The 24,222-nt window shown below is 42.9% G+C and overlaps 1 protein-coding gene and 1 long non-coding RNA gene across 7 annotated transcripts in view; one reads left to right on the top strand and one right to left on the bottom strand.

The window, feature by feature from the left end:
- Positions 1–403: 403 nt before the first annotated feature.
- mapkbp1 (mitogen-activated protein kinase binding protein 1) overlaps positions 404–24,222 on the bottom strand; it is a 47,424-nt gene continuing 23,605 nt past the window's right edge. For 3 of the 6 annotated variants that reach the window (XM_023292414.3, XM_023292415.3, XM_023292417.3), the window contains 23 exons: positions 23,079–23,277; positions 22,391–22,537; positions 17,356–17,564; positions 17,160–17,251; positions 14,346–14,471; positions 14,178–14,248; positions 13,586–13,707; positions 13,371–13,446; positions 13,175–13,286; positions 10,882–10,945; positions 10,656–10,784; positions 10,431–10,570; positions 9,997–10,031; positions 9,090–9,242; positions 8,866–8,997; positions 8,665–8,789; positions 8,440–8,567; positions 8,170–8,358; positions 7,177–7,258; positions 6,466–6,929; positions 5,028–5,876; positions 3,953–4,038; positions 404–2,789 (listed from right to left, as the gene is read on the bottom strand). In XM_023292414.3, the coding sequence (XP_023148182.2) occupies positions 2,568–2,789; positions 3,953–4,038; positions 5,028–5,876; positions 6,466–6,929; positions 7,177–7,258; positions 8,170–8,358; positions 8,440–8,567; positions 8,665–8,789; positions 8,866–8,997; positions 9,090–9,242; positions 9,997–10,031; positions 10,431–10,570; positions 10,656–10,784; positions 10,882–10,945; positions 13,175–13,286; positions 13,371–13,446; positions 13,586–13,707; positions 14,178–14,248; positions 14,346–14,471; positions 17,160–17,251; positions 17,356–17,564; positions 22,391–22,537; positions 23,079–23,277 (3,952 nt within the window). In that variant the 3' untranslated portion in view covers positions 404–2,567. Of the gene's footprint in view, positions 2,790–3,952; positions 4,039–5,027; positions 5,877–6,465; positions 6,930–7,176; positions 7,259–8,169; positions 8,359–8,439; positions 8,568–8,664; positions 8,790–8,865; positions 8,998–9,089; positions 9,243–9,996; positions 10,032–10,430; positions 10,571–10,655; positions 10,785–10,881; positions 10,946–13,174; positions 13,287–13,370; positions 13,447–13,585; positions 13,708–14,177; positions 14,249–14,345; positions 14,472–17,159; positions 17,252–17,355; positions 17,565–19,032; positions 19,242–20,488; positions 20,686–21,011; positions 21,450–22,390; positions 22,538–23,078; positions 23,278–24,222 lie in introns of those variants that run through there. The other 3 variants (XM_055005992.1, XM_055005993.1, XM_023292416.3) reach the window with 3 other exon arrangements.
- On the top strand, positions 17,772–18,507 carry LOC129347773 (uncharacterized). The gene is made up of 2 exons (XR_008600020.1): positions 17,772–18,063; positions 18,280–18,507. It is a non-coding gene; the product is annotated as an uncharacterized LOC129347773 (long non-coding RNA).

The following is a 24,222-nucleotide window of genomic DNA, read 5'->3' as shown; positions in this document are numbered from 1 at the left end:
GCTGCACATAAGGACGCCTGACGTTGATTAGCTGCGTAAATACCATTATATACAGTCTATGGTAAATACGTATGTGAATCGCATCATTGGCTGCAGCAGCCAGTCACCGGTCCCTCACTGACTCACATTGAAAAATAGCACATAATGAATTGTTACGTGTTTATGTTATTTTCAATTTAGGTTGGATTTTTTTTTTTTGTGCGCAGCGAAGATTTTCTGTGAGCGGAGACCGTGTCAGCAGTGCGCAATTGCGCATGCACGCAGCTTAGAGGGAACAGTGCTTACAAACCCACTTGCAGGTTTCTGAGGTTCAAGTAAGTCGACATCGTTATTTTGAAAATGTTGAGTAAAGGTTCAGTGAAAAGAAGAAGGGAGGTGAAGAGGAAACAGGAAGTACCAGAAGAAGCCTGAAAGTTTTCTTTAATGTGACAAAAACATGAAAACATTCCAAACTCAAGTTTGACCTGTTTGTGAAGAAAGTTACGACAAAGTTCCCCGAATTTACCCAACAAACCCCCAAAAGTGTTTCTCTAATAAGGATTACCAAAACGTAGAACCATCAGTGAAAGAAGAGCAGATGCCGGCTGGAGGTTTCAGAAAAGAGTCGGTCAGTTTCAGGCAGAGTCAGTAGTGTAACAGCTCATCAGCACAATAAATACAAACAAGTGTTATCAGATCAGCTCAGCACCAAATCAAGAAAATTTACACCAAACGATGAACAAAATGCTTGTTCACAGTCTGTATTGCTGTTTGCTCGTTGATCAAGTTTCTCTACAGTCTAACGGTAATCAATAAAACAATCCGATCGATCCTTCAGATTGACGGGACTCCAGGGAATGGAAGTGGAGAAAAACAAGTCCCCAGGTTCAGTCAGAGAAAAACGTCTGTTCATAAATGACTTGGTAAAAAACGCTGGAGGTCCTTCGAGGATTCTTCTAAAAAAATTCAAACGCTTCGAAGAGTCGTTCGGTTTCAGACGAGAGAGAATAAAAAGAGAAGCAAATCAAAATGGCTTCAGATCCTTCATCTGTGGAGGAATAATTAGACTAGTGTAGGATACAGAAAGACGACAAAACAGAGACAAGACAAGAAACAAAAACACTGAATAGAAAGATAGAAACAGGAAGAAGAGAATAAGAAACAGCAGAGTACAGCCCTGTGCAATATCACTGAAATGTCAGATGATTCTAAATTGTATCCCCTTACAGTAATCAGATTACTTCTAAGTTGAACAGCAGATTATTTCCTCTGATGAACAATCGAAAACAAAGACTTCAGAAAGACTATATTGAAAATTCAGGCCCAAAAGTAGAAACTCAATGCAGCAAAAGAGTCCAGCTGTGATTTCCAGTCATTTTAACTGCATCAACGTGGTTCTAAATGAGCTGAGAACATCATAACGTTCTCAGTTCTGGACCTATGGACTGGGTCTATCTATGTCTGCATCATGGCTCCACATGGAAAAAAACTGAACAGAGGAGTTGAAAAATCTGACTGAGAGACTCGACAAAGATGGAAAAAAATCCAAGAAGATCAACTAAAAACCAGTGCAGCAGAGAGTCAGCAGTAATCAGGAGGTATAGAAGGAGTTTGGTGAACATATGAACCATTAATAAAGGTGCAATAACTTTCTTAGTACAAGGGGTCCCTGTTTTACGATGTGATCGACCTACAGCGTTACATCAGAACTGGTTACGTGAACTAGTTGGCAAGCGGATGAATACGTCGTCACGCGGCGCTTTAAGATGGCTTTGTTTACGTTCTCCTGTTGTATGCCACCTTGGATTGTGCTACATTCGTTAACTTTTTACCCTTCATTATGGCTCCCAAGCATGATCACGTTGTAAAAACAGTGAGACATATTGTGTAATATTCTAGTCAAATGATTCATACATGCATGAAAGTCATTCTTATTCATGACTTTTAGAAAGAACTGAACAATATCATGATGCACGTAATGACTTTGTTTACATTTTTGCCGGAGTTACAACCGGCAACATGTTTTGGTCACGCAATTCGGTATCTGTACATAATGTACACATGCACGAATCATGCCTGTGCTCACGCATTTATTTATTTAGTTTGTGGGTCGATCTATATTAAATGTCCAGATTCTATGTTGCTGTGATTTCTGAATACACAAAGTGAGGAATGAACAGTCCTGACGGAGAACTGCGCTCTCTGAATGCTTTTCTAGTTAATATAGTAAATCTGAACTGTTAGTTTTGAATTTGACATCTGAGCAAATACTCTGCTGTTCAACTCAGAAGTAATCTGATTACTGTCAGGGGGCACTATTTAGAATCATTGGACATAAAGGCTCTACTCACTGTTGTTTACTGTGCATTTAGAAGAGAGAACGAGGAATAATTGAAGGTAGGAACAGGATGAGGAAGAGGAGCAGGTAGTTTAAGATGAAGAGGAGTATCAGTGTGCATCTCCTCTGTAGTGTAACATTAAAACTCCAGCAGGAAGAGGAGGAGGAGCAGATGATGAAGAGTGTTGGAGTCACTGATCCTCCTGCAGAAGCAGCAGATGATGAAGACGATGAGGAGGAGTTGAGCTCCTCATGTGGAGCTGCTGATCCTCCGGTGGACGGCCTGCAGCAGCAGCAGGGAGTATTCCTCCAGCAGCGCCGCCGTCTTCACCTCCCCCACCCCTCCCAACATGCTCGGCGAGCTCAGCGGAAGAGAGTCTAGCTCCGCCCTCATCGCCTGGAAGGCCTCTGATAGGAGGAGGGACATCTGATGCTGTTCGGGGGTGGAGTCATTGGCGGAGGAGCCGCTCACCTGGAGGAGGATAGAGGTGAGTTTCAGAATGAATCCAGTAGAGCAGGGGAGTCAAACTCATCTTAGATCAGGGGAAACATTCAGCCCAGTCTGATCTCCAGTGACCCAGACCAGTAAAACCACAGCATAATAACCTATGAACAACCACAACTCCTAATGGTTCCTTTGAGTTAGTGCAAAAAAGTACATTCTGAAAATGTTCACAATTAAGGAATTATCTTTCTACAAAACATCATGAACAACCTGAAATGTATGAAGAAAAATTTATTTTAACAATATTCAGCCTCAGTTTTTCATTTCCACATTACAACTTCCAGATCACAGCTAATCTACAAAAAGGCACAAAACTTTTAGTCACAAGTACCTGGACCAGAATGATACAGGATTTTCCTTTATGATCGAAACTACAAAAGTCAGACAAAAAAAGACAAAAAAACAACAAAAACAAGACAAAATATTACAAAAAGGAGACACAAAACGACAAAAGCGAGAAACAAAATGATAAAAAAAAGACGAATGGCACGAAACAAGAGACAAAAAAATTGATAAAAAAGTAAGAAAGCACAAAAAATAGACAAAAACATGACAAAAAATTACACAAGCGAGACAAAAAAAACCCCAAAACGACGCACAAAACGACACACAAAACAACGAATAAAGCAGAGCATAAAACGACAAAAATAAGACAAAAAACACAAGTGAGACAAAAAGGGAAACACAAAACATGAGACAAATGACAAAAATCAGACAGAAACATGACAAAAAAACAACAAAAACAAGACAAAATATTACAAAAATGAGAAACAATGACAAAAGAACATTCAGCAATCTAGTATTTTACTTTATGATCAAAACAACTTGTCTAGAAATTATTTAAAATTTATAATTTTAAAATTTACAATCTGCAGTTAATGTCTTTATGTTTATACACTTTGAGGGTGGGATTGGACCCTCTGGAGGACCACTTTTGGCCTGCGGGCCGCATGTTGGACACCCCTGCAGTAGAAGGTCTGTTTGTTTTTACATGCAGATGATAAATTCAGTCATTTATTTATTAATTACAGATTTAAAGGTCTCCTTCTAGACTGGTTAAATTTAACTGAAATCAGCTGCTCCAGCTAACTGGATCCATCACAGACTGTAATGCAGCGTCACATTCTTACCTTCCTGTACAGGTGTGTCGCTCTCTTAAAGCAGCTCTGCAGCTCATTGGTCAGAGCCCTGCAGGTGTCGATGCTGATTGGCTGGTCTGCACAGAGAGCGAGAGTAGAAATTCATGAACAGGTTTTCAAATTTAAACAATAACATTATATTAAATTACAACTTGGTCTGATTTCCAAGATGGAGGCAGATCAAGACTTTCTACCTGATCAATATCAAATGAATCTAAGTCTGACCCTGTCAAACAGTAAGAGGCTCCACCTGGTGGAACAACCAGGTACTACAGCTGATCGACAATATACTTTCTAACATGCACGTAAGAACACAAGATTTCTCCGTCTTTTGGAGCATGTGGGCTCACAGTACATCCTACCCTCTAACACTACATTTACCCTCTAATACTACATTTACCCTCTAACACTACATTTACCCTCTAATGCTACATTTACCCTCTAATGCTACATTTACCCTCTAATGCTACATTTACCCTCTAATGCTACATTTACCCTCTAATGCTACATTTACCCTCGAATGCTACATTTACCCTCTAATACTACATTTACCCTCTAACACTACATTTACCCTCTAACACTACATTTACCCTCTAACACTACATTTACCCTCTAATACTACATTTACCCTCTAACGCTATATTTACGCTGTAATACTACATTTACCCTTTAATACTACATTTACCCTCTAATACTACATTTACCCTCTAACGCTAAATTTACGCTGTAATACTACATTTACCCTTTAGTACTACATTTCAGACAGTGTCCTTTGGGAGCTTTACAACAATGTTCCTGAACATCTCGGTGAATGCAGCAGTTCATTTTTTCCTGAATGCATTTCGGAGCTATTCAGGTGACCAGCACGTCTACATGAGGTGTATATTATCGTGGAAAATGGTATCGAACTGGGACTTGGTATCAGCAGATACTACATATTAAAGGACTCGGATCAAAACTGGGCAAAACAAAAACTCTGTTACAAAGGCACTGATATGATGGAAGGAGCAAGAAAGAGAAGACAACAGAAAATAAAAAAGGAGGACAGAGGAGTGAAAGGTCTCACCCATTGCAGAGGACAGGGAGGAGGGTGAGGATGAGAGGCCGAGCCAGATAGATGACAGGATGAAGGGATGAAGAGGAGGATGAGAGTCCAAACCTGCATCGTCCACCTGCCCTGTGCTGCTGCCTGCAGGCGTCTGAGGCTCCTCCTCCTGCCAGGGGGGAGTCAGGGGGGAGACGGAGACCGGAGGTGGCCGTGATGATGAGGAGGTAGACAAGGAGGCAGTCGACTTGGAGGAAGGCGAGAAGGAGGCAAGTGAGGGTTTGTCTGGTAGTGGCCTGCTGCTGCCGGGGACACGAGCCTGGAGACCACGGGGGGGAGGGACCGTCTGGTTACCATGGTTACCCAGAGATGAAGACGAGGAGGGGCACGAAGAGACAACAACAGGGACCACGGCAGCATGAGGGGGCGTGGTCAGAGCTGCGTTGGATGGCACCACAGCAGCGACAGGAGGCGGAGTGTCTTTGACCTGAGAGGAGGAGGTTACCACCGACGACAGTGATGTCACTGCAGGCTCCTCGGTGGGTTCCACGTTGAGGCCGTCGCCCACGGAGACGGAGCGGGACATCTTTGCCATGGAGCTGGCCGTGGGGCTCATGTAGGAGCGCGACGAAGCTCCAGTCACAGAGGATGAAGAAGACTTCCTTGGTGTATTGGCGGCAGCAGGTGTAGCGGCTGTTTCCTGCTGGGGGGACCTTGGGGAGGCGGGGGTGGGTTTCTGGGGGGGCAGTGCCGTGGATGGGGGGCGTCTTGGGGAGGAGGGGAGGGTGGTGGGACGCTGAGGAGGGAGCAGCAGCTGAGGGGTGACCTCTTTGGATGGACGAGAGGTCACCTGGGATACAGAGGGGTCACCTGATGGAAAGAGACAGGAAGTGTTATTCAAAGTCCTCCAAGAAAAATCCAGAATCCTCAGAGACTTTGTGCTTGTCATGAAGGACTTATCTTGATAGACTTTGAGCTTCCAGACACAAAGGACTTCAGTTCTCCAAGACAAGTCCTTCATGACAAGGACGAAGTCTTTTCACACAATTTGAAGGTCCTCCAAGACAAGTCCAGGTAAGTGCAAGTTTATCAGAGACAAGTTTAAAGTCCTTCAAGACAAATCTAAAATCTGTAACATAAGTCCTTAAAGATAAGTCCTTCAAGAGTCCTTTACGACAAATCTAAAGTCTTTCAAGATAAAGCTTTCAAGACATGTCAAAAGTCCTCTAAAACAAGTCTGTAATCTTTTAAGATAAGTTCTTCATGACAAGTCTTAAGTCCTCAGAGACAAACCTTAAGTCTGTTCAGACAAGGGTGGAAAATTCAAAGTCCTTCAAGTCAAGTCCAACATCCTTCAACACCTTCCTTCCATCCTTTAAGGTAAGTCTTAAGTCTTGTTTGGACAGTTCATCATCACCATGCTACAGTCTACCTTTGTGTCAGGTGGGTAGAGTGTTACCTGTGTCACTCAGCAGACTGTGGACTGACTGAGCCTTCCGAAGTCCAGTGGAGGAGTTGATATGGGATGCAACGGCCCTGGCTGTTGGGCCCAGGTTCCTCCTGGACTCCACAGTGGTTTGGACCTTCTTCTTCAGTGGCGAGGGCCGGTAGGCCTGCTGACCTGAGGACGATTCCTCCTCTACCTGGCTATGGAGCTGGTCTGGACTTTGCTGGATCTGGTTCTGAATGTGATTAGGCGTTTGGTCCTGGTTGGTCCTATTCTGAGACTTTACTTGGTCCTGAAGTGAGGAGTTCTGGTCCTCGTTCTGTTTTTGGATTTGGTCCTGGTTCCAGGCCACCCTCCTGTCCTGGGTCCTGGTGTTCTCATCCATCAGAGGTCGGACCTCAGATACCAGAGGACGGGCCTTTGCCTCCCCTTCACCTCCCCCGGTGTTCCGAGATGGAAGAGGAAGCACAGACCGGCTGAGGACAAAGAAAAGGGAAGGAAATCTTTAGTAGCAGTGCAGCTATAAGGATTCATGTTCAGCTGAGGAGCATTCCTGAATGGGTTGACTGAGATCCTTTGTTTGAATACCTAGTAAGAGATACATCTGTGGTATCTGTAGTGATTTTTTTGGGCCTGGCTGTCTCATACTGCGTCTGAGGGTTCAGGTGATGAGTGATTGTGCTGACTGATTATTATTGATCAGTGTGGGATTCAATGTTTTACCTTGCAGATGAGTTCTGGGAGAGGAATCTGGAGGAGATGCTGAGACTCTCACTGGAACTGTGAGACGCTCTGCTCGGACTTCCTGTAAACACACATTAGACATGTTTCGTTGTAAAAAAATAGGTTTGTGACTAAAGATAGCACAGTGTTTCAGCTACATTCTGTCTTTAACTTGCAGCAGCTGTGGTGGTTGCGTTGGTGGTTGTGTTTGTTCTGTTGGTTGTGTTGGTGGCTGTGTTTGTGGTGTTTGTGGCTGTGCTGATGGTTGTGTTGGTGTTGATCATTGTGTTGGTGGTTGTGTTGATAGTTGTGTTGATGGTTGTGTTGCTGGTTGTGTTGCTGGATGTGTTGCTGGATGTGTTGCTGGGTGTGCTGATGGTTGTGCTGGTGGTTGTCCTGATGGTTGTGTTGATGACTGTGTTGGTGACTGTGTTGGTGGCTGTGTTGGTGGTTGTGTTGATGGTTGTGTTGATGGTTGTATTGGTGGTTGTGTTGATGGTTGTGTTGGTGGCTGTGTTGGTGGCTGTGTTGATGGCTGTGTTGATGGCTGTGTTGATGGTTGTGTTGATGTCTGTGTTGGTGGCTGTGTTGATGGTTGTGTTGATGGTTGTGTTGATGGTTGTATTGGTGGTTGTGTTGATGGTTGTGTTGGTGGCTATGTTGGTGCCTGTGTTGGTGGCTGTGTTGATGGTTGTGTTGATGGTTGTGTTGATGGCTGTGTTGGTGGTTGTGTTGGTGGTTGTGTTGGTGGTTGTGTTGATCATTGTGTTGGTGGTTGTGTTGGTGGCTGTGTTGGCTGTGTTAGTTGCTGTGTTGGTGGTTGTGTTGATGGTTGTGTTGATGGTTGTGTTGGTGGCTGTGTTGGTGGTTGTGTTGATCGTTGTGTTGGTGGTTGTGTTGGTGGTTGTGTTGCTGGTGTTGATCATTGTGTTGGTGGTTGTGTTTGTGGTGTTTGTGGTGTTGGTGGTTGTGTTAGTGGTTGTGTTGCAGTACCTGACACTGAGCGGTCAGCCAGTGTGACAAAGTGCTCCTTCAGAAACGCCTCCTGGTCTGGAGTCTGAGGGACGAGCTGAGATCTTCTGTCCTCTCCACCTCCTCGTCCTCCTCCTTCATCGTCCTCGTCCTCCATGTCCAGCTCAGAGGAGTTTCCGTCCATACTGAGTGGTTCCGTGGGCTCCGAATCTGACGGACACAAGAAGAAGAACAGGTTAGACTGAAGACAAACAGGTCAGTATCTGTCTCCCTGTCCTCTGATTGGCTCACCGTCTCCTACAGGTCTGTCTGGACTGGACAGTCTGGAGTTGAATCCCAGCGAGCAGCCGCTGTCTGGACTGGGTTTGTCCTGTCGTCCACCTGCAGCAGCAGGACACACCTCCTTCACCTGGAACTCACTGACAGCAGGGGGCGGGGTTTGTATTAGAGGTGGGGTTTAGAAGGTCAGGTGACGTCACATAGACATCCCTGAACTTGGACAGGAAACAGTCTTACCTGCCTGCCAGGCTCACTCTGTCCTCCCATTGGTCAGGATACAGCACCGGGTCCTCTCTGTCTGGGCTCTGACTGGACAGCAGGATGAAGTCTGGCCTCTGATTGGTCCTAGTCTTGTCATCCGCCTGAACGGACAGAATCATTAACATCAACTCCACAACTCCACAACGTCATGGTCTTCAGGTGATGTCTTGTTCTTACCCATGCTGTGGCGACCTGCAGGCTGACGGTACTCCCCAGTTCCTGATTGGTCCTGTGAAGCCCCACCTCCCCACCCTGACCCCTCCTCCTCTGGCTAGGGGAGTGGCTTTTGTCGAGGGGGCGTGTCTTCACCTGGATAAACAGGCCAGTAGCATTCAGTTAATCTCTACAATCAGGTGTTTTCTAAATGCTTTGGTCTCCAGAGTAATAATGGGTTCACTAACCTCGTCCTGCTCCACCTGCTGCTCCTCCTGTTCATCAGGACAGAACGAGTCCAGCATCCTCAGGTCCAACATGGACTTCACCATCAGGACTTCGTCAGCGCTGTCCGTCCTCCTGGACCAGCGACGGCGAGGAAGTCGACCCGCTGACGTCTCCTGAGGAACACGAAAGCATTAAAATGGTTTCACGAAGGTTCTCAACAGGTTTCCATCATGTTTATTCAGCAAAATCTGTCTTTAGGGCAACTTTTCAAGACTTTAAAGACAATAAATGTAAAGATTTATAGACCTGAAGTTAATTTGTTGTATTTTTAATGAACTAACCTGTACATCTACACTACCATTCAAAATTTTGGGAGTGTCCTTACTTTTGAAAGAAAAACAGTTTTATTTCGATGAATATAGCATTAAATGAATGATAAATCCAGTCTAGACATTGTTAATGTGGTAAATGACTATTCTAGCTGAAAACAGCTGATTTTTAATGGAATATCTCCATAGGGGTACAGAGGAACATTTCCAGCAACCATCACTCCTGTGTTCTAATGCTACATTGTGTTAGCTAATGGTGTTGAAAGGCTCATTGATGATTAGAAAACCCTTGTGCAGTTATGTTAGCACATGGATAAAAGTGGGAGTTTTAATGGAAAATGTGAAATTGTCTGGGTGACCCCAAACTTTTGAACGGTAGTGTAGATTCTGCTGCTAAAACAGGCTGTGCTTGAAGATTTATTACTGAATAAAGAGGTTTTGTTTTATTTTCTGTTTTGATATGTAAATAATATATCTAGTGATTCATGTTTTCAATATGTAAATGTTCATGTTTAATATCTAAAACAGCAGAATGAAAAATAAATTCACAGTTTCAGGCTGATATTAAAACAAACACGGCCGGTTAAAATCTATTTACCGTCTTATCTCTGCTGAACGTCTCATCCTTAGCTTCTAAGAGAAAAACAAACAAAAAACACAACTTTTATTATCAATATAAACATGATTTAATGCCAAAAAACTTCATATTCTGTTGAGCTTCAGGTGAACACTTCGGTCAAATGACTTTCAGGTGAGTTTCCTGTTTCCATTCAGTGTTTAGCTGTTCACCAAGGATGATTCACATGCAAATTGACAGAATTTAATCAGTTTTAACAACTAAATGAATGATTTAATAGTAATTTTTACTGGTTCAATCGCTCAGATTTTGTAGTTTCTTCTTCTTACTGTCATCCAACTGACAATTGTTCAGTTTTTTTATGTTACTTGCATTAAAAATGTGTGTTTTTGGGGACATTGTTGACTAGAAATGCGACCGTATCTTTAAGATGCTGTGTAACCATGGTAACACACCTGTCTCCTCCTCCAGACATCCTGCCGTGACCATATAAGGACAGCCGAGCTCCTCCCCCTCCTCCTCTTCCTCCTCCTCTTCCTCTTTGTCGCTGTCAGACGACATTGTGACGACTCGAGGACTCGAAGTTTCCCGGCCGCTAAAAAAACAAACACCAAGTTTCCAGAGTTGTTTCCACAGGTTTTTCCTCTTTTAGGTAAAACGTGCCGTCAGCTGATGCTTACCTGAGCTTCACGGCTTTCTGCTGAGGTGCATTCTGGGAGTTGGGGGCGGAGCTGGTGGGTCGCAGGTCGGCGAGTCGTTGCCTCATCCTGATGGTCAACTCTGGACTCAGCCGCCACACAAAGATGCAGCTACAGAAAGACAAAATTTTTAATGTTAAATATAAACACTGATGGATGAAGAGCGCTGTCGTCATGGCGATGAGGTGACGTCAGAGGTGAGGCGTACCTGTCTCCTGACACGGTGATCAGGTGTCTGCAGTCGCTGCTGAACTTCAGCCCCGTTACAATCTCTGAAACACCAACAGGAACAATCACTCACTGCATTTCTACTCTTCTAACACAACAGTCGATGGTAGCGGTCAGACGAGGAGCGATCAGAAAGTTCTCAGACTACAGAAAAAACGTCAGAAGACCAGGTGATGTGGTTCTATCAGCATCCGGACCTGATTCCAGATGTTTCTGTAACTTTGGTGACCAGAGGAGGGTCTGTGGTTACCATGGTTACCACCCAGAGAGCAAACAGCAGTTCAACAGTTAAAGAGAGAAGAGAAGGAGCTGGTGCTGTTTTTGTTTCACAAAACCAACACAGAGACAAAAAAAAACGACTGTGAAGACACAAGACAACCACAAAGAGGCACAAAGCAACTGCAACGAAATAAAGACCACAAAGAGACAAAAAAATGAACATAAAGAGACACAAAACCACCATAAAGTGATGCAAAATTACCATAGATATGCAAAACTACCACAAAGAGACACAAAAACAACCACAGACGCAAAATGATGGTAAAGAAACACAAAATAACACACAGAGACACAAAATGAATGCAAAAATACATTGAATAGTCACAAAGAGACAAAAAAAAACCCACAAAGAGACACAAAACCATCACAAAGAGATGAGAAACGAACAAAAAGATGCACAAAATGTCCCAAAGAGACACAAAAACAACCACAGGGACCCAAAATGACTATAAAGAAACACAAAATAACATAAAGAGGCACAAAACCATGAAAAGATGCAAAACTACCACAAAGAGACAAAAAAGAATACAAAGATGCACAAAATACCCCAAAGAGACACACAACAACTTTAAGACACAAAAGACCACATAGACACAAAATGAAGGCAAAAAGATGTTAAAATGCCACAAAGAGAGAAAAATACATCACAAAGAGATGTGAAACAACTACAAAGATGCAAAATGACTGTAAAGAAACACAAAATAACACAAAGAAGCACAAAACCACAACAAAGAGACACAAAATGACCACAAAGAGACAAAAAAGAACGCAAAGATGCACAAAATATTCTAAAGAGACACACAACAACTGTAAAACACTAAAGACCACAGATGCAAAATGAAACACAATTGGAGAGAAAACCATCACAAACAGACACACAAAATACCCCACAAAACAACTGTAAGAAACATGAAAGACCTCATATAGACATAAAATGACCACAAAGAGACACAAAACAAACACAAAAAGATACTACATTGTGACAAAGAGACACAAATGTGAACACAAAGCGATGGCAAACGACCACAACCACAAAATAAATATAAAGATACACAAAAAACCTCAAAGACACACTAAACTACTGTAAAAATCACCATAAAAAGACACAAAACCAACATGTGATTAACTTGTTTTCTGTCGACAACAACACAATCATTGCTCCCCCCTCCAGATTTGTCTTCTTCCTCATCCCCAAAGTCAAATTCTAGTTGAAGTGTCGCCGTTTGAACTCGGTTTGGCAGAATGAAGTCATCATGGATGGAGTTTAATGTGTTTCCAGAGCAGAACTTTAAAGGAACGTTACAGGAGCACTGGGAGCAGAGCGTCACTGCATTAGAACTTCAAGGGAACGTTACAGGAGAAATGGGAGCAGAGCATCACTGCACTAGAATTTTAAGGGAACGTTACAGGAGCACTGGGAGCAGAGCGTCACTGCACCAGAACTTTAGAGGAACGTTACAGGAGCACTGGGAGCAGAGCATCACTGCACCAGAACTTTAAGGGAATGTTACAGGAGCACTGGGAGCAGAGCGTCACTGCACCAGAACTTTAGAGGAACGTTACAGGAGCACTGGGAGCAGAGCATCACTGCACCAGAACTTTAAGGGAACGTTACAGGAACACTGGGAGCAGAGCATCACTGCACCAGAACTTTAAAGGAACGTTACAGGAACACTGGGAGCAGAGCATCACTGCACCAGAACTTTAAAGGAACGTTACAGGAACACTGGGAGCAGAGCATCACTGCACCAGAACTTTAAAGGAACGTTACAGGAACACTGGGAGCAGAGCATCACTGCACCAGAACTTTAAAGGAACATTACAGGAACACTGGGAGCAGAGTGTCACTGCACCAGAACATTAATCAGATCTACTCTCTGAACTTTCTGATCACACCTCATACATGTACCGTGTAATAACATATGTACAATCAAACATGTCAGTCAGTAACCATGTTTAGTCCGACCAGGAACACGTATGTAAACCAGACTGACCTGAGTGTCCAAACATGGTGGCCACACACTCTCCAGAGTAGAAGTCGAAGATACTGATGTTCTTGTCTGAGCAGGAGGTGGCGATGTAGAGTCCTGACGGGTCGATCTGTACCTGAAGACAAAGCAGGAAGAGGAGGAGCCAGTAAACATCTGTCCAATTAAAAAACATCACCATGGCAACAGCAGACCTTCTGACCTTAATAAGTGTCCCGTCTTCACCCTGAGAGCCTTTATAGAGCTTCTTCTGTTTACCGTTACTGATGTTGAAGATCCTGAAGACGACAAACAGTCTGACTTTATGGACGTTACCTTACAGGTGTGTGTGTGTGTGTTACCTGACAGGTGTGTGTGTGTTATCTGACAGATGTATGTTACCTGACAGGTGTGTGTTACCTGACAGGTGTGTGTTACCTGATGCTGCGGTCCTGACAGCCCACTGCTGCATACTTCCGGGTCGGCTCTATGTCCATGTCGTACAGAGTCGTCTTCCTGACCACGTGATGCGTCCGAGTGAACTCCAGCCCCTCCCCCATCTGAGAAAGAGGAAATGATGTCACAATGAGGGAACACACCTGAGCAGGAAGCTGAAATGATTGGACCACCACACTGAGACTCTGTTTTCTAGTTCATTTTCTTGACCATAATAAAATCAACTGACTTATAGATATAATATAATATATAAAAAAATCTACAGAATATACGAGTGACAGTATTTTATTTATATATGTATATATATATATATATATGTATATATATATATATATATATATATATATATATATATATATATATATATATATATATATATATATATATATATATTTAAAGTATTATAAAATCAGTATTTTATTTGAACTGAATTTGACTGTATGTGTAGTTACTGTGTTTTTCCTGTAGGGGGCAGACTAAACACCACATGTTCACACTGAGCTTAAACTGAACAGTGAGGTTAAAACCTGCTCTGTGACGTCACTCTGTGACATCACTCAGGTGTCGGTCTCACCTGCTGAGCCGTGCGGAAGTAAACGCTCTTATCGGCGCCGCAGCTGATCATCCTCACTTTACTCTCATTGGCTGCCGGACAGGAAGCAGAAGAATAAACTTTAAGACATCAAACAGGAAGTAGAGAGAACAAGCTTTATAAGGTTAAAGGTCGGTGGAGGCGACTGACCGGCGAATCTGACGGCGGTGATGGAGGACGAGTGTTCGTCCAGAGTCTGGACCAGACTGTACTCTTTACCGGCGTCCAGGACGTGGATCAGACGGTCACGGCTGGCCGTGGCTAATAACTGGAGACCTGGAGGACAGACAGGAGGACGTACAGGAAGTCAGGAGGATGGACAGGAAGTCAGGAGGACGGACAGGAAGTCATGAAGTTTTCAGATTCTGATTGTAAACGAGGTAGCTGTTGGACTGTTTTACTTTTTTTTTTAAAGATCTTGATAGATGTCCCCATGTTCTTCATGGTTACCATGGTTACAGGTGCTATTATGGTCTGCGACAAGGTTAACAGAAAATAACAAAAGTATTATGGACAGCTGAATACTGTCGTCATAGGTTACGTTTTACACTGACACAAAAGCATTTTCATATACAGTAAATAGCCAAACGTTTGTGGACGATTAACTGTGCATCTATATGCAATTAATGAAGGCCCCATGGGGATGGGTGTCCACATACTTTTGATCATGTAGATGATTTCAAAATAAAACCTGTGGAATTTTATTAAACACTTATTTAGAGCAGCTGAATTATTAGCAGCTTCTTTTAGCAACGGATGCACAGATATTTGTCAATGAAGAGTTAGCTTTTTTGGATTCTCTGTGGATTTAATTATTTTTATTTGAATTAAGGATCTTTCATTTATAATATAAAATAAGATGCATGTTACATGACGGCAGCAGACATTTTTAAACAGCTCAGGTTCTCTCAGTCTGTTTTTAATCCTGAGTAAGATAAATTTACATTCTTGTGTTCTATTGAAGTTTTACTTTAAACTGATTCTTTGCAGGTTTCTGGAGGTTTCTTTGCGTTTTGTTTTCTGCTGAAAATCACATCCTGTAATTTACAGTTTAAAATCCAGTCTGAAGTGATGAGATAAATGATTAAAGCCTTTATTTAATCCTTATTACTAAGTTTTGACCAAAAAAAACTGTTTTAATGCTGTTTCTTCATCAGGTTTACCACAAATCTTCACTTTTAAAACTGATTCCTGAACCAACGTGACGCCGCTGCTGTTAAACTGGTGTGTGTTACTGTGTTATTGTGCGTGTGTATGGGTGTGTGTGTGTGTGTGTGTGTGTGTGTGTGTGTGTGTGTGTGTGTGTGTGTGTGTGTGTTTAACTGTGTGTTTACGAGCCTCAGCATTCCTCTGCCTCTGCTGTTGTTTCCTGGTCAACAGAATCTAGACGTTGTGTTGAGTTTGCAGGTTTTTCTTCTAAAGATAAACCTGGTGAGACATTTACTGTCCCCTCTGTGTGTCTGTACATCTGAACGTCGTCTCTGTGATGTGTTTTATAACCGTCCTCACCTTTAAAAACCTCAGACCTCAGCAGAGAATCAGCTGATCACAGCAGAGAGTTGAAATCAAAAACAATCCAGCTGCTGGTCTGTCTGGCCTCCTATTGGCTGAGACACTCGTAAACTGCATTGTGTTGTTTATATTTTGTATTTGTTGTGTTAAAATACTGCATATTGTCACAAACTACCGCATGCTGTACTTATAGATTAACTTCATTTTATTATATATTGTATTAACTGTGTATGAGTTTTGGAATCTATTCTAATATCATACATGATTTGTTATGAATAATGTTTGTACATATATTGCTGTATATAAGTTTTGCTATATAGCAGGTTGTCCAACATGAGGCCTGTGGGCCAAAAGCGGTCCTCCAGAGGGTCCAATCCGGCCCTCAGTGTAAAAATTCCAGAGAAAACCTTAACTGCAGATTGTAAATTAGTAAAACTATAAATTTAAAATAATTTCTAGACCATGACAAGTTGTTTGGATCAGAAAGTAAAATACTAGATTGTTCATTGTTCTTTTGTCGCTTTGTGTCTCGTTTTTGTAATATTTTGTCTTGTTTTTGTTTTTTGTCTGAATTTTGTCGTTTTGTTTCTTGTTTTTGTCATTTCCTTGTTGTCACACTTGTGTTTTTTGTCTTATTTTTCTCATTTTGTGTTTCGTTTTATTCATTGCTTTGTGTATCGTTTTGTGTTTTGTCTCGTTTTTGTCGTTTGCCCATTTTTTTGTCTCTTCTGTTTTGTTTTGTGTCGTTTGTCTCTTTTTGTCATTTTGTTCTTGTTGTTGTCATTTTGTGTCTCATTTTTGTAATATTTTGCCTTGTTTTTTGTTGTTTTTTGTCTGTTCTTGTCCGGCTGTTTTTGTTTTGACCATGACTAAACGTTGTGTTCCTTTGTAGACACTCTGATGTGTAAGTTGTGACGTATAAATGATAAACTGAGGCATATTATTGCTGAAATTGAACTTATTTTTCTGAAGAAACTTCAGAGTGTTCATGATGTTTTGTTCATTAAATGTGAACATTTGAACAACGTACTTTTTTACACGAAAACAAAGGAAAACTTTTGGAGGTTTATAGGTTAATATGCTGTAATTTAACTGGTCCGGCCCATTTAACATCAAGTTGGGCTGAATGTGGCCCTTGAACTAAAATGAGTTTGACACCCCTTCATAACTTTGTATATATATTAGTAAATATATTTCGCTGTTAATTCAGGTTTTATATTTTGTTTATACATAATATCTCACATTAAATAGTGTTATTTATTGTGTGTATATGCAGTATTTTGTGGATATATTGTGCTATATGTCATGTTTATATGTTGTTAGAACTTCTCTTTAAATATTAAGTTATGCATCATTTATATGTCGTGTTTTTAAGTTGTATTGTGTTGTTTATGTTGGGTAAATATTTTATGACAGGTTGTGTTTACTTGTAGCTCTAGAAGAGTTTGTCACCTGTATCAGGTTTGGAGAATTCGAGGCAAAGAATCTCCGAGTCGTGAGCCTGAACGTTCAGAATCTCCTCCATGGTGTCCAGGTCATGGATCCTAAACACGCAGAGGTCATACAAACGTCATAAAAACAACACAAAACCCACATATCAAACAAATAGTCATTCTCCCCCTCCACCTGTTGCCCCCGCCTCCTTTACCTGAGGACTCCCATCCGGTCTCCAGAGGCCAGGTGTCGTCCGTCGGGACTGACTCTCAGGGTCCTAATGCCTGCCCGGCTCTGGTCCATCTGCTGCCCCTCTGATCCCGTCGGCCCCGCCTTCTCACTGTTGCCCCCGGTGATGGTGATGCTCTCCGTGTCCATGAGGCTGGTGACGCTGTCATCCACGTAGATCACCTTCTGGAGGTCCTGAAGGGTCACAGCTCAGGGTTATACAGGTGGAGGTGTACAGGAAGAATTATATAAAAAGTATAAGAATACAGGTGTAGTTCTAGTGAGGTGTATAGCTGTGGGTGTACAGTGTACAGGTGGAGGTGTACAGGTATACAGAGCCGCGATTCCACAAGCACCTACTCGGCGCGATACGGTTCGCCACTATTGTGTTTGACTCGGCTCGTCTTGGTTTAGTTGTTTTTCCATATAGCCTCATCGTGGGTGGAGTCTCATAGCGCAGCGAGCCGAAAGTCCCTTAACGTCATTTGTGTGCGACACAAACGCAACATAACGGAGACGATGGTTCACCTGCTGCTCGGTCTGTGGCTTTCTGTCAGATTCAAAGTAATAGAAGAGTCGGAGAAAGCTGAGAGCAGCGAGTCGGAACACTCAGGAGACACTCAGGAGAGTTTAGGAGGCGATGCAGCAGCATCAAGCTGAAGACAAGAGGATATGAACGAGACGACATATGAGGGTAAGCTAATGCTAGTTCGCTAGCTATCGTGTATCAGTCCTGTGAACGACCCTGTAATGGCTGCAGTTTATCGCTATTAGGTATTAAAATATGTATGCTGTGTATGTGTTTCAGATATTAAAATATGTATGCTGTGTATGTGTTTCAGATATTAAAATATGTATGCTGTGTATGTGTTTCAGATATTAAAATATGTATGCTGTGTATGTGTTTCAGATGCTCTCTGATGAGACTTCATGGGATTTACCTGAAGCAGCAGCACATGAGCCTGCAGTGGCACAAGGTGTAGAGGAGGAGGACAGAGATGTACAGGATGCACTGATGCACTACGTCTCATGCAGAAGTTAAAAGTTATTCTTCTTGTTATACTTCTGTTTTTCTGTCCCCGGACCGCTATTGTCTTCTTTAATGCAATTCTGACAATAAACCTTTGTACCTTTTGCAGATGTGTCTATGCTATTGTTTTATTTGTGAAGGTTAGCAAGATCACATGACAAATTAAACACCAAAACATTAAAACAGCTGTTTTAAGAATATTCCAGTTTGATAAATCAGTATTGCTTTGGTGTAATTCAGTCAACGGAATTATGAACCATAAAGGAGTTTGTGTTAAAACATGTTAAATCCCATTAAACATAAATGCATTATTAGGGAATACAGAATTGTTTGGTTCAGACTGTTGACTCTTTTCCTACCAGTGTCTTAACAGACAAAATGAAAAGTTATGATGGAATCACATAAGTCACAAAATAGTTTATTAGTCAGCAGCAAAATCAAAACTATTTACAATGTGCAAAGTACAAACTGTGGTGGGCCTCTCCTACAGTGGAGGGCTAAAAGTAAAACTATATACAACTAAATCTCAAGTCTCTGGGAGGTGGACTCTGGCTGCCCACTGCCTGCACCAGCTGCCCCAGTACACCCAGCACTGCCTGCCCCAGCTGCCCCAGTACACCCAGCACTACATACCCAGCTGCCCCAGCACACCCAGGAATGACTGGTTGAAGGCAGCATTCTGGACCATCTCCTCCACTGCAAGGCTGCTTCATTCTCTCCTGCCTCGCTGAGGAGCAACCAGATGTTCTCATCATGCTGGGAATGACTCCACTCCTCCTCAGCCTGCATCTCCACAAGGACGCTTGGAAGGTCCAATTTTCTGTTGCACCTTTTCCTCTTGCCTAGACCAAAGACAGAAAAGTGATCAGAATCAGCTTTAGTAAGTACACAACATGCAAGGAATTTGGTTTTGGATGTTGGTGTCACACTAGGAATATGGAAGAGAATAATAAAAAATAAAACTATAGAAAGAGGAAAAAATAGGAGCAAAATTAAATAAAACAATATAAACAGAAATTCACAGCTAGACTGGAATAAACACATTAGCAAAACGATAATTGCTATAAACACAGTAGTGCAAAAGCAGAGAATGCTGTTCATGGTGAAAAAAATGCTGTACATGTCCATTGGAATAGTGACTATTGTACAGGTGTGTAGGAATGACTCAGCTGTTTATTACAGTGATGGCAGTGGGGAAGAAACTGTTTTTGTGTCTGGAGGTTTCTGTGTACAGGGATCTGTAGCGCCTGCCAGAGGGGAGGGGGGAGACAGTTTAATGTCCAGGGTGAGTGGAGTCTCTGATGATGTTTTCTGCAGTCCATACTACAGGCTGTAGTCTGTTTCTGTCCTGCTGTGTGGCTGATCCAGAGGTGCACAGGACAGATCAGATGACTGCAGTGTAGAACTGGATCAATCCTCAGCTGTCGTAGGAAATACATCCTCTGCTGAGCCTTTTTCAGGATGGAGTGGATGTTCGTCTCCCACTGCAGGTCCTGAGAGATTGTAGTCCCCAGGAGCTTGAAGGACTCCACAGCTATCTATGATGTGATGTGTTTAGCCACCTATCCATTGATTTTCAATCATGATCATGTCTTTGATAGTTTTACTTTAATACATTTTTGGCACTCTTCATTTTAACTGAAGCACAAGCAGTACCTCCTCCACCACAACTAAAAACAACGTGGTGTGAACTTCATTTCATCTTGTGCACATTTTGGAGTTGCTAAGAACAGCTGTGTTTTCTTATTTCTATGTATATTTTCATTCAGTTTCACAGCTACCTAGTGACTATAAGAAGAATGGTTGCAATACTACACTGCACCAGAAAGTAAATTCATTAGAGTGACTTGCTTGTTAAGTAGATGGAGAAAAAAATGCAGCTGCATGTGTTCTGTTTATGTGTCACTGTAGCTACATGTAGCTTTCATCAGGAGTTCCTGAGCTGGCAGCTGCACAGTTTGCATTTACACCTGCCTGAATTCTTGGTCATTGGTCTCACTGTTCTGATCATGCTTGCAGGCATTTACACCTGTAGTAATAATAATAATGATGCGAAAATCAACCATGGTCTCTGTTTACTGTGTCTTACCAGTGATAAGAAGTTGCTGTGACGTGCTGGAGGTTGATGTTGACAGTGTCAGTGTCCGAGCTGGTACTGGTCCTGAAGCTGGTACTGGTCCTGAAGCTGGTGGTGGAGAGGAGGCAGGGGAGCTGGGGGCTCCATGACGGAGGTGGAGGAGGCTTCGCACGTCGAATGGGATTCTTGAACAGAAATAAACATTCACCCTAAGTACACGAAAAATACGACATTGTAACTTGTGAAAAAAATAAACCTGTACGACCCCTAGCTTAGTTCGTCATGTTGACTGATGTATTAGCTTCTGAGAGCTAAACGTTAGAAACAGCAGCACGAAATACAAGCGGAGCACGGAGTTAGCGCTGATGGCTAACTAGCTAGCGCTGATTGCTAACTAGCTAGCGCTGATGGCTAGCTTATTGTCTGCTACAGGAGACAACAACGTTACTTTCTAAATATACTTGTTTGCTTAAAAGAAGCTTGCCACCAATGGGATAAATGATGTAAAAGTTTCTTGAAGTCACAAAACACTCACCGTCCTCGAACGTCTCCAATAATGCAGCAGCTGAGTCTCCCTCCTGTTGCTGGCTGGTGCAGTGCCAGTAAATAGCTTCCATTAAACCTCTTCCAACACCTCCTGGTTGACCCACGCCGGCCGTTGTGGTCCTTGGTGAACCAATAGTCATTTTTGAGCTTTTTCAGCTTCTCCCTACACTGCTTCATTGTCCTCTTTATATACAGTCTACTGTATATGTGAGCGGCCATCCGCTCAGAGACCTCCTGATAAACTTTCTCCGTCCAGCTCCCTCTGTATTCTTTGGTCCACCACCAAAGACAGAAAAGTCTCGACCTCTTCATCCACCCACAGTACAGGTCTGGCTGTCATATTAAAATTATGAAGAACAGAGAGGTCTGTGAAGAGCAATGCACACCGTCTCTGTTTAGTTTTTTTTTAAATGCCGGTTTTGTTTTCGTGCTGGAGTCGCTCTCGTGTGTCGTCACTCCCTGTCCAATCAGTGGGCTGCACTCCTGTCCAATCAGTGGCCTGCACTATGTAGACGTCACATGTCGGCTCACTTCATCTCGGTTGGAACCTCAGCCGAGAAGGTACGGAAAATCGTGCCTGATACCATGCACTAATCCATATGGAAACGCTCGCAAACAAAGATGAGCCGAGCCGCACCGCGCCGAGTAGGTGCTTGTGGAATCGCGGCTCAGGTGTGTAGGTGTACAGGTATACAGGTGTGTAGGTGTACAGGTGTGTAGGTGTACAGGTATACAGGTGTGCAAGTGTACAGGTGTGCAGGTATACAGGTGTGCAAGTGTACAGGTGTGCAGGTGTACAGGTGTGTAGGTGTACAGGTGTACAGGTGTGTAGGTGTACAGGTGTGCAGGTACACAGGTGTGCAGGTGTACAGGTGTGTAGGTGTACAGGTGTGTAGGTATACAGTTGTGTAGGTGTACAGGTGTACAGGTATACAGGTATGGAGGTGTACAGGTATACAGGTGTGCAAGTGTACAGGTGTATAGGTGTACAGGTGTGTAGGTGTACAGGTATACAGGTGTGTAGGTGTACAGGTGTGTAGGTGTACAGGTGTATAGGTGTGTAGGTGTACAGGTATACAGGTGTGGAGGTGTACAGGTGTGTAGGTATACAGGTGTGTAGGTGTACAGGTGTGTAGGTGTACAGGTATACAGGTGTACAGGTATACAGGTGTGGAGGTGTACAGGTGTGTAGGTATACAGGTGTGTAGGTGTACAGGTGTGTAGGTGTACAGGTGTGTAGGTGGACAGGTATACAGGTGTGTAGGTGTACAGGTGTGTAGGTGTACAGGTGTACAGGTATACAGGTATACAGGTGTGTAGGTGTACAGGTGTACAGGTATACAGGTGTGGAGGTGTGTGCTGTCCTACGTGGCTCAGGATGTTCCTCTGGAGAATGTTGTGTCCGTCGATGTTCCACAGGCGGATGGTGTTGTCTGAGGAGCAGCTCAGGAAGGATCCAGGTGGGAGATGCACCTCACCTCCACCTCTACCTGATCCTCCTTCGTCTGGATACACCTGTAGGAGACACAGCAGGAAGAGTCACTACAGGTGAACTCAGGTGACACATGGAAGACATTCAGATACTTTAACACACTACTCTGGAAATACCGCACACTTTACCCACACCTGTACAGCTCACCTACACCTGGAAACACTGACAGGTTTCTTATTGTAGGAGGGACGTCCTGTTTGTAGCAGCGTCTGGCTGCTGTTCAACGTTTTGGCTCGGTCCGGTAAAAAGCAGAAAACCGGAGCTGCAGCTTGTTATTGTTCCGACTCAGTGACCTTTAACTTGTGAGGAATGTGAGGCTGGAGTCGGTCGTATTGTGTCTCTGATTTACTGTCTGTGGGAACCGTCGCTGACATAACGCTTCCCCAGGACCATAAACCTGATTCTAACCTGAACCCTCGGAACTCAAAGTGTCCTCCCTCCACAGACCCACGCTGGGATCCTGGGAGTAGAAACACACTGAGGTGTTTGTTTTTATTGAGGCTTTGTTTTTGTCTCCAGAGGAAACTCCAGCGACCACAACATGAGCAGAAGCCTCAGACTGACCTCCAGGCTCCACACACAGGAGGAGTGGTACAGGGCCGAGTAGAGCTTTCCAGCCCGCCGCGGGTCGCGGAGGTCACGGACATCCCAAACATAAACGCTGTGGTCGTTGTAGACGCACGACAGCCAGCGGTTGGTGGAATCGTAGGTCACCGCCACCGTATCCGGGTAACGAGACTCCGGCCTGCAGGAGAACAGCTGACTGAGGAGGAAGGAAGAGAGAGATGAGCTGTGAACATGATGGAGTGAATACAAAGTTGGCTGCTGATTCTCAAGTTCTCATTCTGTTTACAAGTTGTGGAGCCAGCTGATGTCTGAATATTAAACAGACTGGCAGGCAGAGGTTTGTTATTCTGAGGTTAAACAAAGCTCTGTAGTCTGAAATGGCATAAATGGGGACTAGAAGAGATTACAATGGACTATAATTGACTCTGTCTGACTAAATGTGCACTAAAATATACCACAATAATCTATGTGTGAACTTTATTTGAGTGATGTGGAGCACAGCGTAAAGTATGGAATATAATGTAGTAAATGTAGACTGTAATGGACAATAATAGACTAAACCAGGACTATAAAGGACTAAATGTAGATGCTAATAGACTACAATGGACTAAATCTGAACTATAGGCTACTAAATGTGGACTACAATAGACTAACTGTGAACTATAATGGACTAAATGTGTACCACAATGGATGACAAGTGGACTATAATAGAATATAATGGACTAAATGTGGACTATAATGGACTGAATGTGGACTACAATGGATTAAATATGGAATATAATGGACTAAAGGTGGACTATAATGGACTGAATGTGGACTACAATGGACTAAATATGGACTATAATGGACTAAATGTGGACTACAATGGACTATAATGGATTAAATGTGGACTATAATGACTAAATATTGCTATAATGGACTAAATGTGGACTATAATGGACTAAATGTGGACTATAATGGACTGAATGTGGACTACAATGGATTCAATATGGAATATAATGGACTAAATGTGGACTATAATGGACTGAATGTGGACTATACAATGGATTAAATATGGAATATAATGGACTAAATGTGGACTACAATGGACTGAATGTGGACTACAATGGATTCAATATGGAATATAATGGACTAAATGTGG

The sequence above is a fragment of the Amphiprion ocellaris genome, chromosome 20 (genome assembly GCF_022539595.1).
Source record: "Amphiprion ocellaris isolate individual 3 ecotype Okinawa chromosome 20, ASM2253959v1, whole genome shotgun sequence".
Lineage (NCBI taxonomy): Eukaryota > Metazoa > Chordata > Actinopteri > Pomacentridae > Amphiprion > Amphiprion ocellaris.
Note: the sequence above shows the minus strand (reverse complement) of the source record. Positions and strands in the feature narration are given on the sequence as shown.